The sequence below is a fragment of the Bubalus kerabau genome, chromosome 20 (genome assembly GCF_029407905.1).
Source record: "Bubalus kerabau isolate K-KA32 ecotype Philippines breed swamp buffalo chromosome 20, PCC_UOA_SB_1v2, whole genome shotgun sequence".
Lineage (NCBI taxonomy): Eukaryota > Metazoa > Chordata > Mammalia > Artiodactyla > Bovidae > Bubalus > Bubalus kerabau.
In genome coordinates, this window is record NC_073643.1 from 25081191 (window position 1) to 25094961 (window position 13771).

The 13771-nt window shown below is 37.1% G+C and overlaps 1 protein-coding gene across 3 annotated transcripts in view; it reads right to left on the reverse strand.

The window, feature by feature from the left end:
* CNTN4 (contactin 4) overlaps positions 1-13771 on the reverse strand; it is a 1031287-nt gene that overhangs the window by 149420 nt on the left and 868096 nt on the right. For all 3 annotated transcript variants that reach the window (XM_055557494.1, XM_055557495.1, XM_055557496.1), the window contains one exon: positions 7182-7332. In XM_055557494.1, the coding sequence (XP_055413469.1) occupies positions 7182-7332 (151 nt within the window). The remainder of the gene's footprint in view (positions 1-7181; positions 7333-13771) is intronic.

Genomic DNA, 13771 nt, shown 5'->3' on the forward strand with positions numbered 1-13771 from the left:
TATCTTCTCCTCTCAAACTCAGTTTTCTCTTCTCAGTACTGTGGTCAATAGCTCTGCCATCTACCAGTGCTCAAGTTAGCATCTTAGGAGTCACTTTCTTTTTTCCTTCCTTCTTTTAAAAATATTTCTGCTTAATAAGTCATTTAAGTTAAAAAAAAAAAATCTGTCTTCCCTCCTATACTATCAGGAGAGACACTGAAGTCCTTTTGGTTTTCATTTTAGCATACTGCCTGAAACTGGTCTCTCTGTGTTCCTAATCTTGTTCTACTCTGATTCTTTCTCCATGTTGCAAGCAGAACAACCCTTCTGCAGCACGCATATGACGGTGCACTCTCTTCCATAAAATCCTTCTATTTTCTCTGGAAGTTCAAGCCTAAACCCCACAGACATCGAATTCAAGGCTTCCACAATCTATTGTTGGCCTACAAATCCAATGATCCTTCTAAATATATCATCTATGATTGAAAAACACATTGTTATTTTGCTACTGGGCCCGTGAACTAATCTAAGAGCATCTTGAGGGCTGGGTTTATGTCTCCTCCTTCTCTCTCTCAGTGCCAGGCAAAGGGCTCAACATATGGTAAGCACCAAATGAATGCTTTGTTCATTGATCGAAATCTATGTCGGCTCGGCTAGTTTGGCAGAATAGTCCTGCTGTTGTTCTGAAACCATGCCTGTGAGATGCAGGCTGTAAGTTTCAGATTCTTTCTGGAAACATTCAGTGGTATATCTATACTTAATTATTATCCATTAGCTTGACATAATGTATTAGCCTAACATTTAAAAGGAAAGAGAGACATTCTTAAACATGAGTAAGAATAAGAAGTCTTTATTTACACATGGCTAACTAAAGTAACATTTCACTAATTTCTTCAGCTTCAATGAGAAATAAAATATTTTCTCTAAGTGAATTTTCCAGACAACTAGATTTACCCCTTTAAGCACTAAGTTAATTGTTTAAAATAATCATTGGGAAGGAGTGGTTTTTCTATGATGTACACTTGTTTGCCTTACTAATCTAAGCTAACTGAAGATGTTTTTTCCTCTTTAGGGACACAGTGTAATAATAATCATCAATCTTTGCTACAGAGTTCAAGATACTTATTCCCTTATTAATATTGTTTTAATTCTGAATGGCAGATTTAATTCTGGCTTTCAGAAAGACATTGAAAGAAACGTTTAGGACAGTAAGAGGATGTCAAATAACATGATACGAAGAACATCAAGATTTGGACTTGGAAAATAATTGAAAGACGACTTGAGAATAGCATGTCAGTATATAAAGGGAAGAGGCATGGTGGAAGAGAATTAGATTTTTTCTTAATATAACTTCAGAAAGCAAAGCAAGAAACAATGAATGGAAATTACAAGGATACTGGTTATGAGGAAATACTCTAAAAATTAGTCAGGTCCTCATGTTAGACATAACCAGGGATGGTGAAGGTCCACCCATTGTGGGGTTCCCTGTCTGGGAATGGAAGCTGAGCTCCATGACTAGGGTAGGAATTGGACACTGTTGCCTGTCCACTTACTCTTCTTCTGGTTGTAGGACCCTATGCTTCTTTGGGGAAACCCCTGTTCCATTCTCAGTCCTCAAGGTCTTAGGTGGAGCTTCCCCAAGTGCCTCTTAGGATGGCATATGATCATGTCCTTCTGATCAGTGCATCACATCCCCTTGAATGTTACTGGTTCAGGGAAGATCACTGACCAAGGCAGGTTTATCCCATGCCATAAACATCTATTCTGCAGTTGTGAGAAGTTAGAAAAGAGGCAAAGCATGGTGCTACCAGTGGCTATCCTACCAACAGGAGAGGAGAGCCCATGAGAAAATGGAGCCAAAGTAGAGGAAGACACCAGTGAGAGAGGAAGCCAGCCACCAGTCCCACCATCACTGTGTGAGCTCCTGAACCCAGGCACATCTCGAGTCCCAGCCTGGCCCTGGTCTTCTCAAATGTGGAGCCAGTGAACTCCTTTTGCTCCTGAAGCCAGTTCTGAGTTAGGTTTCTGTCACTTGCAACCAGAAGAGTCCATGTGAGTTGGTTTCATGTCTCCATATGATTCTAGGAGCCTAGGTTTTTATTAATGATTCTGTCATTTCTGAATTCTGATGTTTTTGTTTGTAATAGATCAATCTCATCTGCCTCAAATGCATTCTGTCCAGAAACAGTAAACAAAATTATCAAGCTTTTTCAGTTACATGGCTTAATTGCTCAACAAATCCAAATAATTCCACTGTTTGGTGGTGAGTAGAGGCCTCTCCTGAAAACTAATGTACTTCAGTCTTTGTGACAAACCATCTCTGTTTTAAATGCCTGATATTGCCTTTACTCTGATAGCTGGATAAATATACAAGAAAACAAAAAATATATATTTATGCTTATGGATATACTGCCTACACAACAACAAAATTATAAAAATTAAAGATTAAATCTTTCATTTAGATGATTGGTTTAATATATATAAGGCCAGTGTAAATACGATTTAAACACCTAAAGCCTTTAAAAACCAAAATAAGCACATACAAAAGTATTTTAAAAATTGTTCACATGTTAACATTTAACTAGTATTTCTGAATCCATACCCATTGAGGTAACTATAACACCACAATTTGAATAAGATCAAAATGTAAACATTTAAAAAAATGTTTCTTCTTATACTTTTATTGTAAACTCATTTGCAGGCAGCTGATTAGCTAAATTTAAAATTAAAAATCACTTAAGTAGTGTTTGGCCAAGTCAAACCATAAGCTCTAGGGAGAATGTTAATAAAAAGTGGTGCTTGATCATAAATTTTGTTTCACTGAAACTTGGTTTATAGCATTATTCCATAATTGAGATTAATCATCTCTTACTCAAATGTTAAAGGCCATCATTCAAAAGTCTACAAATAACAAATGTTGGAGAGGGTGTGGAGAAAAGGCAGCCCTCCTACACTGTTGGTGGGAATGTAAATTGGGGCAGCCACTACAGAAAACGGTATGGAGGGTCCTCAAAAAAAAAAAAAGGACTTATTGTATGTTCCAGCAATTCAACCCTTGGGCATATACCCAGACAAAACTGTAATTCAGAAAGATACACGCACCCCTATGTTCACTAGTAGCGCTACTTCCAACAGCCAGGAAAGGGAAACGACCTGTGTTCATTGACAGAAGAATGGAAAAAGAAGACGTGCTATAGGAACTTCCCTGGTGGTTCAGTGGTGAAGACTTTACATTCCCAATGCAGGGAGCCCAGATTCAATCCCTGGCCAGCTAACTAGATCACATATGCTGCAACCAAGAGTTAGCACGCCGCAACTAAAAAGAATGTGCACACCACAAGAAGATCGAAGATCCCACCGGCCACAACTAAGACCCAGCTCAGCCAAATAAATAAATAAAATACTTCTTTAAAAAAAGATGTGGTACACACATACACACAATGGAATATTACTCAACCATCAAAAAGAATGAAACAATGCCATTTGCAGCAATATGGATGAACCTAGAGATTATCATACGAAGTGAAGTAAGTCAGAAAGAGAAAGACAAATAAAACATGGTATCATTTATATGTAGAATCTAAAATCTGATACATCGACATATCTGTGAAATAAAAACAAACTCACAGAGAACACACTTATAGTTGCTAAGAAGGAGAGTGGGCAGGCGAGGGAGGGAATGGGGGTGTGGGATTAGCAGAGATAAACTATTATATATAGGATGGATAAAACACAAAGTCCTACTGCATAGCACAGGGAATTATATTCTGTGATAAACCATAATATCCTGTGATAAGCCTTAATGGAAGAGAATATGAAAAAGAGTATGTATAACTAAATCACTTTGCTATACAGAAGAAATAAACGCAACCCTGTAAAACAAGGGAAAGGCTACTTACTTAAACATTCTTGCCTGGACAATCCCATAGACAGAGGAGCTTGGTGGGCTACAGTCCATGGGGTCACAAAGAGTTGGATATGACTGAGTGACTAAGCATGTTATGTTATATTGTAAACCACCTATACTTCAATAAAATTTTTAAAAGATCATTCAAGTGTTAATGGCTTGCCTTTTGATTCTTAGGATTCCACATCTCAAAAGAGAATTACAAGTCTGTATATTGGAAGCTACTACTCAACACTGTACATAGTCAACAAGTTTTTCCTTTTGTGTTGTTCTAGCAATGTCAGTCCTTTTCTAAAATAGGAATTCTAAACTTTTCACTTATGAATCCTATATATGATTGCTTTTCTTCATTTATCCACTTACTTATGTTTCTCTTTTATCAAAAAGACAGAGGAAAATGGCAGAATTTCTTCTCTGTCAACAAGGAAATATAAGTAATATCTTTCTTATTTTTTTACCCTTTCCAGAAATTACAGGAAGTTCAGTTGAGTTTATCTTTCTCGTATTCCAGCAGCCCATGAAGTAAACTTGGTCCATGGATGTGTGGCTTATACTGTTCTAACATTAAATTTTTTAAAATAATAGTTACTGACATTTAAAACTTAAGATAGCTCAACTTAAATTCCATGTTTCTAGTTTCCCTTGAAAAATGAGAAGGTGGAGAGGCACTGGACCTGTATTTCCATCTGGTGGCAATAATATGCTAGAGTTGAGTGGCAAGTGTCTCCCAAGGATGGGACACACACTGAAGTCCCTACATTCACCTTTAAATTATATCTGGCCAGGGACTTCCATGGTGGTTTAGTGGCTAAAACTCCAAGCTCCCAATTCAGGGGGCCTGGGTTCGATCCCTGGTCAGGGAACTAGATCCCACTCGCCACAACTAAGAATTTGCATGCTTCAGCTGAAAGATCCCGCATGAGGCAACAAGATCAAAGATCCCGTGTGCTCCAACTAAGACCGGTGCAGCCAAATAAATTAAGTAAAAAAGAAATACACGTGTTGTTAAAAAAATAAAAAATAAATTACACCTGGTCAGCTTTTGAATTCATTTTCATGATGAAAATCAATCTATCTGTTTAATACACTGTGAGAGAGGTGGAACTGAGAAAGAGAACAGTGAGGACACAGCACCTATGGGGATAAAAAGTGCTCACACTGACAGTTTGGGTCATGCCTGGTGATGGTGGAGGTGGAGGTGATAAAGACCAGGACCTGAGTAATGATGGGGAGTTTCCTTGCTTTAAAGATACCTGTAGTGCCATAGCAATGTTGAGGCTATATCTGAACCCTATCAATCAAGTTAGAAGAAAAAAATTAAAAGTTGGAGAGAGATAAGCTTTGTGGTAAGTCAAATGGTAGAAGTCAAATTCACTTATTAAAAGTAATTCTTGGTATATCATTTTCCCAAAGTTAATTTAAACAACCTGTATCAATGATCAAATTATAGTCATGTTGAGCAATCATTAATACTGTTCAAAACGTTAGGGTGTCCTTTTTCTTCTAGGCACACAGAAAGACTGAATTTCCCTGTTGGGCTGAATTTGGGAAGAGCCAAGTGACTTCTTTTGCCCACCAAAACATAAGCAAAAACAAGTGCTTCACTTCACATGTTTACCACCCTCTTTTCCGTCTTCCCTGGTGGCTCAGAGGATAAAGCATCTGCTTGCAATGCAGGAGACCTGGGCTCAATCCCTGGGTTGGGAAGATCCCCTGGAGAAGGAAATGGCAACCCACTCCAGTATTCTTGCCTGGAGAATCCCATGGACCAAGGAGCCTGGTGGGCTAGTCCACGGGGTCGCAAAGGGTTGGACACGACTGAGCGACTTCACTTTCTTTCTTTCTTTCCATCTGCAATTTAAATGTTCCAGAGAGTGCTATTCTACCAGCTTAGGCTTTAGAGAGCAGCAAAGCCCCCAGCAGACCTCTGGTGGGCATGCAGTGTGGATGAGAAATTTCCTTTTGTTTTAAGACACTGTAGGTTGCTTGTGAAAGCAGCAAATTTTATTAGGCTCTCCTGGATTGACCTTCCATGTTATTCAAACCACACTCATTCATATATCTATTTTTCATATTATTTTTAAATATTTTTCTTCATATTAATGTTATATTAAAACTTTTAAAATGTAGTCTTAATCTAATAATGTACATGGTACATAAAATAAGAAACTGTGCTCTCAAGTTCCAACTTTGGCTCCAGATTTGAATGTCAGGTCAGTAATCAGTAAACTATACCACTTTCTTGATATAACAGAAATCAGAAAGAAACACATATTATGCATTTACTATGTATGAATACACCCTCTATAAACCATATCAGGTTTGCAAAAATCATTAATAAGGACAACATCATCAGTGTGATGATCTACTTTGCATATGTAAATCCAAAGGTGTACAGGTGTTAATGTTGATACGCACACATTTTTACAGGCTTCCCCATGACATCTTTGAGTACTTGACCTTTAGCATCAATTAAAATCATTATGTATACAGCTGGTAAATGCTATCTTATGCATGACAGACTCATGCACAATTACCATTTTCCAACAGATCTGAGTAGATTACAGAAAGGGGTGGGAGATATTTTATAGACAGCCAAAAAAAGGTCTTAAGAGATACCTGCCATTTGTCACAATATGACCTAAACCCCCAAACAACCCATATAATTACACTGGATAAAAGAACATGCATTATAAACATAATTCATGTATAATAGGAAACACACATTTGAAGAGTTTCGATATCAGAAAGAAAAAAAAAACTTTTCAAAAATAAGTTTGAAATAGAGTTCTTAAAAAGACATGATTAAAATAATAAAAGCCATGTTATTTGAAAATGAGTTCTGGAATTAAATATGGTTTCACAAAAAGGGAGAGACTAACAAGAGACATACTAGACACTGCCAAATATTTGAGGGGTTGCCATAGCAGAGAAGAGCTGGAATTACTTGTTTATGGGGGAAAAAAATGAGGTATTAATAGAATGGAGAAAAATGGGCAAACCTACAAATAAATTTTAAGCTAAAATTAAAAAAGGTATTTCCAGTTGCACATCTTTGGGCAACTCCAACAGCCTTCAACATGTGGGATCATGTGGTCTACCTGTGCAAGAAAGGCTTTCTAGAATCTTAATATCAAGACCTGCTAATTTACCACTCTTTCCCAAAGCTTCAGCTCTTTGATTAACATTTAGTTCATGAAGAGCAGATCATAAATTCTTCCCTCTTGGACTGTTAACAACAGACCTATAAATTATTATGGGTTAACCACATACTTAAAATATTTCAAGATAATACCTTTCATTTTCTTTTAATACGTCCCTTCCTTTCTTCCAGGTGTAGACCGGTTTCGGAGAAGCCTTTGGCTTACACTCAATGACAACTTCACCTCCCACTTTGACAAGAGTTACCCTTTTTAAGAGGGTTCTTGAAAAATCTGGACCTACAGCTGGAAGAGAATACAGAGAATGAAATAATTATTATGGAAGAAAAAATCCACTAGATCATTCTTTAAAGTTTTTCTTTCTGTAATGCACTTATTACATCAAAGGGAGGAAGTTGCATTTTTCTGAAGTACAGGAGTAATACTGGAAGTTTTGATGGATTTATGAAAAGTTGAGCTGTAGTTTGTATACAGTAAAATGTACCCATTGAAAGTGTACAGCTTGATGAATTTGGTAAACTCCAACATGAAGATCAAAATATACGCTATGCCAAAACTATACATAGTGAGGGATTCTTTATGAAAACTACTCTATGTTCAGATGAAGAAAAATTTTTAAGTTTTACAGTAGCAAAAGTGAAAGATGAAACAAAAGCCCATAAGGCCCTTTTCTGATTGTGTGGGTGAAAGCACCCCTTCCTTGACTGTTACTGCCTTTGTTCTCTCTCACAGCACTCTAAGCAGGTCTCCGTAAGAGGATGTGCTGAAATAAGAGGATGTGCTGAAATGTCGAAGCATCACCCTCTGTGAGCTCCTCCTTAAAAATAATGACTCAGATCAGCTTTCCACTATCACTGCCTAATTCAATGCCTGGTTCTTGCAGGATAAATTGTGACTTGCTCTTGGAAAACTCTATTCCGTGCTTGCTACCAATATTCTAAAAAAATCATTCATGTTGACACCAAATATGTAGTTACATGGAAATAACATTAAATAATTTCCTTCTTAAAACAAAAGATATTCCTCTATATCCTTAAAGAAATATAAAAGAAACCTTTCTGAAAATTTTCCATTTCCTTCTGCATTAATTGCACTAATGTTTTAGGATCTGTTGTGAGCTGTTATCATATTAAAAATCCCTGACTCACTGTAGCTTGACTTGATGGAATTTACAATTTCATACCATGTTGAATGTGAAATTTAAATACAAATACTAGCCACAAACTACTTAGAAGAGTACAGGGAATGAGTATGTATGTATGTGGGTGGGGAGGATGGGGATCGACTTTTTTTAAATGCACACAAACTATATGTTAGAGATTAAAAAATAAAAGGTTTCAGCAGAAGCAAGTTAAACCTTCATTAAGTGCTTCTGTTATGAAAATATTTTCAGTGTACAGAAGGGAAGAAAGATGGGAAGGTTACTTTTTAATGGGGTGTTGTACACATGGGGCTGGCTTTACTCAGTGAAGGTTAAATTAAATAAATGAATCTAGTAGGCAACTGATACTTCAATCCATTGCCTTGGATTCATGAGGGAAGTCTATAATTCAAAGAGTAATTCTTTCATTTTGATATTTGGCAAATCTAATACAGTTATGTAAAGTTTAAAAATAAAATAAAATTTAAAAAAAAAAAAAAAAAATAAAAAAAAAAAAAAAAAAAAAAAAAAAAAAAACAAAGAGTAATTCCATAATGATAAATGCAATTAATAAAGAGACTGCAAGTACAAATGCTTGTGCTTATAATGAGATAAATGCATTCCCTGTATGATCTGCAAAATTACATAATGAAAATTATAGGGTTCTGAGAAATATAAGGTCAGGACAGACCTACTCGATATTTATGTAACAGGAATACTAACAAAAACAATAATCATTCTAGTAAATATGTCAGCATGATAAAAAGATAGCTGAAATTCCTAATAGATAAACACTACAAAAACAAACAAACAAAACAAAACAGGACTTCAGTGTGTGTATATATATATGAACACAGCTTGGTGAAACAAGGAAGCCAGGAAAGCAAAGAGCTGAGAATGGTAAACTATAAAACAAGTACAAAGAGCAGAAAGGCTCAGGAGAGCCACACTCTTAAACATAGTCATGTTGAAACATGGCCAAAACTGAGTCAAGAGGAAGAATATGGGCTAAATGAGACACAGTCAGTATGCTATCTGCCTTGACTAGCCTTGTGTTGACCTGAGTTAGTGGGCTTTGTTCTTGGTTGCTGGAACTAGTGAAATGCATGGACAAAGCAAGCATTTGTTATATTGATCTCATTTCTCCATTCACCACTCCCACACATGCTAATTTTCAACACACAAAGGTTCTTACAGCAGAATAGACTCACTCCCATCTTCTGGAAACACCTGAACTGACACAGTAATGTGGAAAAAAAACAAGTCTCTAGAAGCATTTTTTAAAAAAGGGTATTGTGTGAAATAGAGTTACAAATCTGTTAACATATAAACATTTCATCTTAAAACTGTATCTTTCTACACACATATATTTTTATCACTTTAGGCAGACATTTTTCATCTGTTCAGGAGGAATTCTGCAACTGCATTTGAAATGAGTTTACATAAATCAAACCGTGCACAACACATGGGTGTATTTGTCAAAAAACTATATATTGCTTTTACAGGCTTTGAAATAGCATGATATCGGCCACACAGAAGGCAGAAAATGCACATTCCAGTTTCCAAAGCATTTGTGCTATAGTATGTATGTGCCTATTATCTTTTGGATATCCTAGAGATAAGACTGCCTTTGAATGTCTTTCACTAACAACAAAAAAGGAAATATAAATGTATATCTGTTCTCCTTGTTTATTCACCTTGCTTAAATTTACTTCTAGTTTTATTTAACTCTACAAATCTATCAGTTGCCACTATAAGCTGCAGTGTTTTCGCAGGAAAATCGTCAGACCTTCGTCTGTTTTTGAATACTTGACCCATCAAAGGATTTCTTAATATTCCACCGTTTTGTGGCCATCTTTCACACCTGAGATGCCCTCAAGCTTGTGGGATGACGCTTTCTGTGTCTGCCCCCTATATTTATTCTGATTCCCAACCTTCAGCTCAGGAGAGGCTTGAAGGCAAAGCAAAAGGAGGGTGTTTAATTTGATATTCACAGAGAATCAGATTTTTAAGAGTTATTGATAAGGTCCTATTAGGGCATTGTTAGAATCCAGCCTTTGTTGGCACTGGAAAAAATTAGTGCACATTCAAGGTGAAACTTCAGTGGGTTCCTAATGGTTCAGAAAAGATAAAACCAATTGTCAAATTACCCACTTGGGCCTGAGAGTAGTGCCAATTCTGGGAGCTCCTCATTTGCTAAATCTAATGCACTCTGAGGACACGTTTCTTACAGGAACTACTAGGGGGCACTGCACTCCCAGTGTTGGAATAAGTCACACTACAGGACCTCGTCCCTGTGGGCAATGCGACTTTTTATTATTTTTCAATGATCTTTAACATATTAATATTACATTACCTAGGAGAAGCATCCGGCTGAGAGAAACCTTCTAGGCAATTCTCCACTGTTTGCTTTCACTTAATTAAATGACTCTTGGTCACATGTCAAGGGTATTTTAAGTGGCCAACAGAACCCTTGAAAACTGAGGTTGTGCCCTAGGATCATTTCTCAAGAGAGTTGGTGAGAATGATAACTGTTTAACGGAATGTGCAGTAGCAGTCCCACCTGGGAAATAGATGGGTGTGATGTTTTACTCTGTTATTAAAGGAAAGGATAATTACTTGTGCCTGGTCTATAAATCTGCAGAAACACCACTGGGATCACTGCCAGTTGACAGGGACTATTAAGGCTGACCCTTTCAGAAGTTCAGAATTTCATATTATTTTAACCTTTTTCTATTATCTTTAACTATTACCTCATCATCCCATAGAAAATAAAGCTCGAGTAAATGCATTCATTCAAATATGGCCACCCCTGAGGAGATAATACTGGTATCAGAAATTAAAACCCCAAACTTCGCCTGCTTTGCTGGGTAGGTAGCTAGAAGACTGGCTACAGTGGAGATAGTCTTCTCTCTAGGTCCATCATTTCAGAATGGCTGATGCAAAATCAGTCTCTCTGATTGGGGATGACATTCAAAAGGAAACACCCAACAATCTCTGAAGTCAGAGTTTTCTATTCTAGGATTACCATAATGTGCTCCTTCTAAGACTCTAATAGTCACTCCTACTGGCTTTGGTCTAATTTGCTGAATGTCCTGTTCCCCCCAGGCTCCTCCTATCATGGTTGCTCTTGTTTATGGGCTTCTGCTCTTTGGGGAAAGTTATTATTAAACCAAACTAATAATATTTACTGTCACAAGGTTTAAGATTAAATAAAATACCTGTATTGTACACAAAGCACTTCAATATTTTTCCAGAGTAAATTCTTTCTACCTACTCTTCTCCTCTGCTATTTCCACTATTTCCATTTTTTGTGTGTGTGTTAGTTGCTCAGTTGTGCCCAACTCCCTGTGACCCATGGACCAGGCTCCTCTGTCCATGGGGTTCTCCAGGCAACAATACTGGAGTGGGTGCCATACCCTTCTCCAGGGGATCTTCCCGACCGAGGGATCAAACCTAGGTCTCCCACATTGCAGGCAGATTCAAAGGAGCTACCTGGACATTTTAGAGAATTTTAAGCTGAAAAGAAATAGTTTTGCTTGAAAACAAAAAATCCTTTTTATTTTGAAATAATTACAGATTCACAAGAAGTTGCAAAGATAATTCAGAGAGGTCCAGGGTATCTTTCACTCAGTTTCCCCAGTGGTTACTTTTTTTTTTTTTAAGTAATTGGAGGATAATTGCTTTACAATGTTGTGTTGGTTTCTGCCATACAACGTGAATCTGCCATAAGTATATGTGTGTCCACTCCTTTTTGAACCTCCCCTCAATCCCATCCCATCTCTCTAGGTCATCACAGAGCACTGAGCTGAGATCCCTGTGCTATACGGCAACTTCCCAGTAGCTATGGATTTTACATGGGGTAATGTGTATGTTTCACTGCTACTCTCTGTCTGTCCCACTCCCTCCTTTCCCCACTGTGTCCACAATTGTTCTCTATGTCTATGACTCTATTCCTGCCCAGCAAATAGGTTCATTAGTACCATTTTTCTAGATTCCATATATATGCGTTAATATACAATATTTGTGACCCCAGTACAACATTACAAGGAAGCTAATCATGGATAAGGTGTGTAGAGTTCTGTCTCATTTTATCAAGTACTTTGACTTGTAACTACCACTGAAATAAAGATACAAAACTCTTCCATCATTACAAAGATCTCTCTCATGCTATCAATTTAGAGGTGCATCCAATCCCTTTCTGTATTCCCTATGCTTGCTGCTGCTAAGTCACTTCAGTCGTGTCCGGCGACCCATCAATCTGTATTCCAACTCTACAGTTTTGTCATTTTGAGAATATAAAAAAAATCATACATTTTGTATCCATAAAATCATACATTATTTTTTTTTTTTGAGAGATTTCTTTTTTAAGTTGGCATAATGCTCTTGAGATCCACCCAGGTTGCTGAATGTATTAACAGTGATTCCTTTCTATTGCTGAGTAGTTATATCTCAACCATGTGGGTGTGCAAGACAAATTCATCTCTACTGTTGACATTTCAGGCACTATGATAACTGATGAATACTTTTTAAGCACAGAAACCATTTCAAGATCTTTCAACAAGTAGGATTAGCCCTTTTTTTCTTTTTTTTTTTAGTGTGGGGGATTGACATGTACACACTGTTGTATTAACAATGGACAATAAACAAGGACTTGCAGTATAGTACAGGAACTCTGTTCAATGTTACATAACAACCTAAATGGGAAAAGAATTTGAAAAAGAATAGATTCATGTATAACTGAACCACTTTGCTATACCCTTGAAACTAACACAATATTTTTAATCACCTATACTCCAATATAAAATTTTAAAAGCCCTTTTTTCTTTTTATGAAGATTTGAAAGCCAATCTCTCATTGGGTAAATGAGGGTAGACTCTTTCTTATTCAAGGACAAATATTTTAAAGGCATTTTAGAACATCATTTCTTACACAACAATTAACACGTTGATTGAAAATCATTCTGGAGAAGGCAATGGCATCCCACTCCAGTACTTTTGCCTGGAAAATCCCATGGACGGATGAGCCTGGTGGGCTACAGTCCATGGGGTCGCTAGAGTCAGACACAACTGAGTGACTTCACTTTCACTTTTCAGTTTCATGCATTGGAGAAGGAAATGGCAACCCACTCCAGTGTTCTTGCCTGGAGAATCCCAGAGACGGGGAAGCCTGGTGGGCTGCCGTCTCTGGGGTCACACAGAGTCGGACACGACTGAAGCGACTTAGCAGCAGCAGCAGCAGAAAATCATTCTTATATGTTTTAAAAGCTTCAACTGCTAAACCCTTGTTAACCTTCCTTGAGCAGCTCTATCTGTATGAAGATAATAACCCAGCAAGCATTTTTTATTTTTTTAAGCATTTTTTAATATCTGTAACTGTAAGCACTCTGAACTTCCTACATTAGTGCAAGTTAGAGATATTTCATTTTATTTGGCGTAATGTCTTGAACACTCATACAAATTTGTGAAAGTAGTGTGTGGTGCTACAGTGTTATATTTGATTGAGTAACTTTGTTATGAGATCAAAATAGTTGTTTAATTGACAGAAGAGAGTCATTAAACTATGAGAATTCTGGAATTCCAG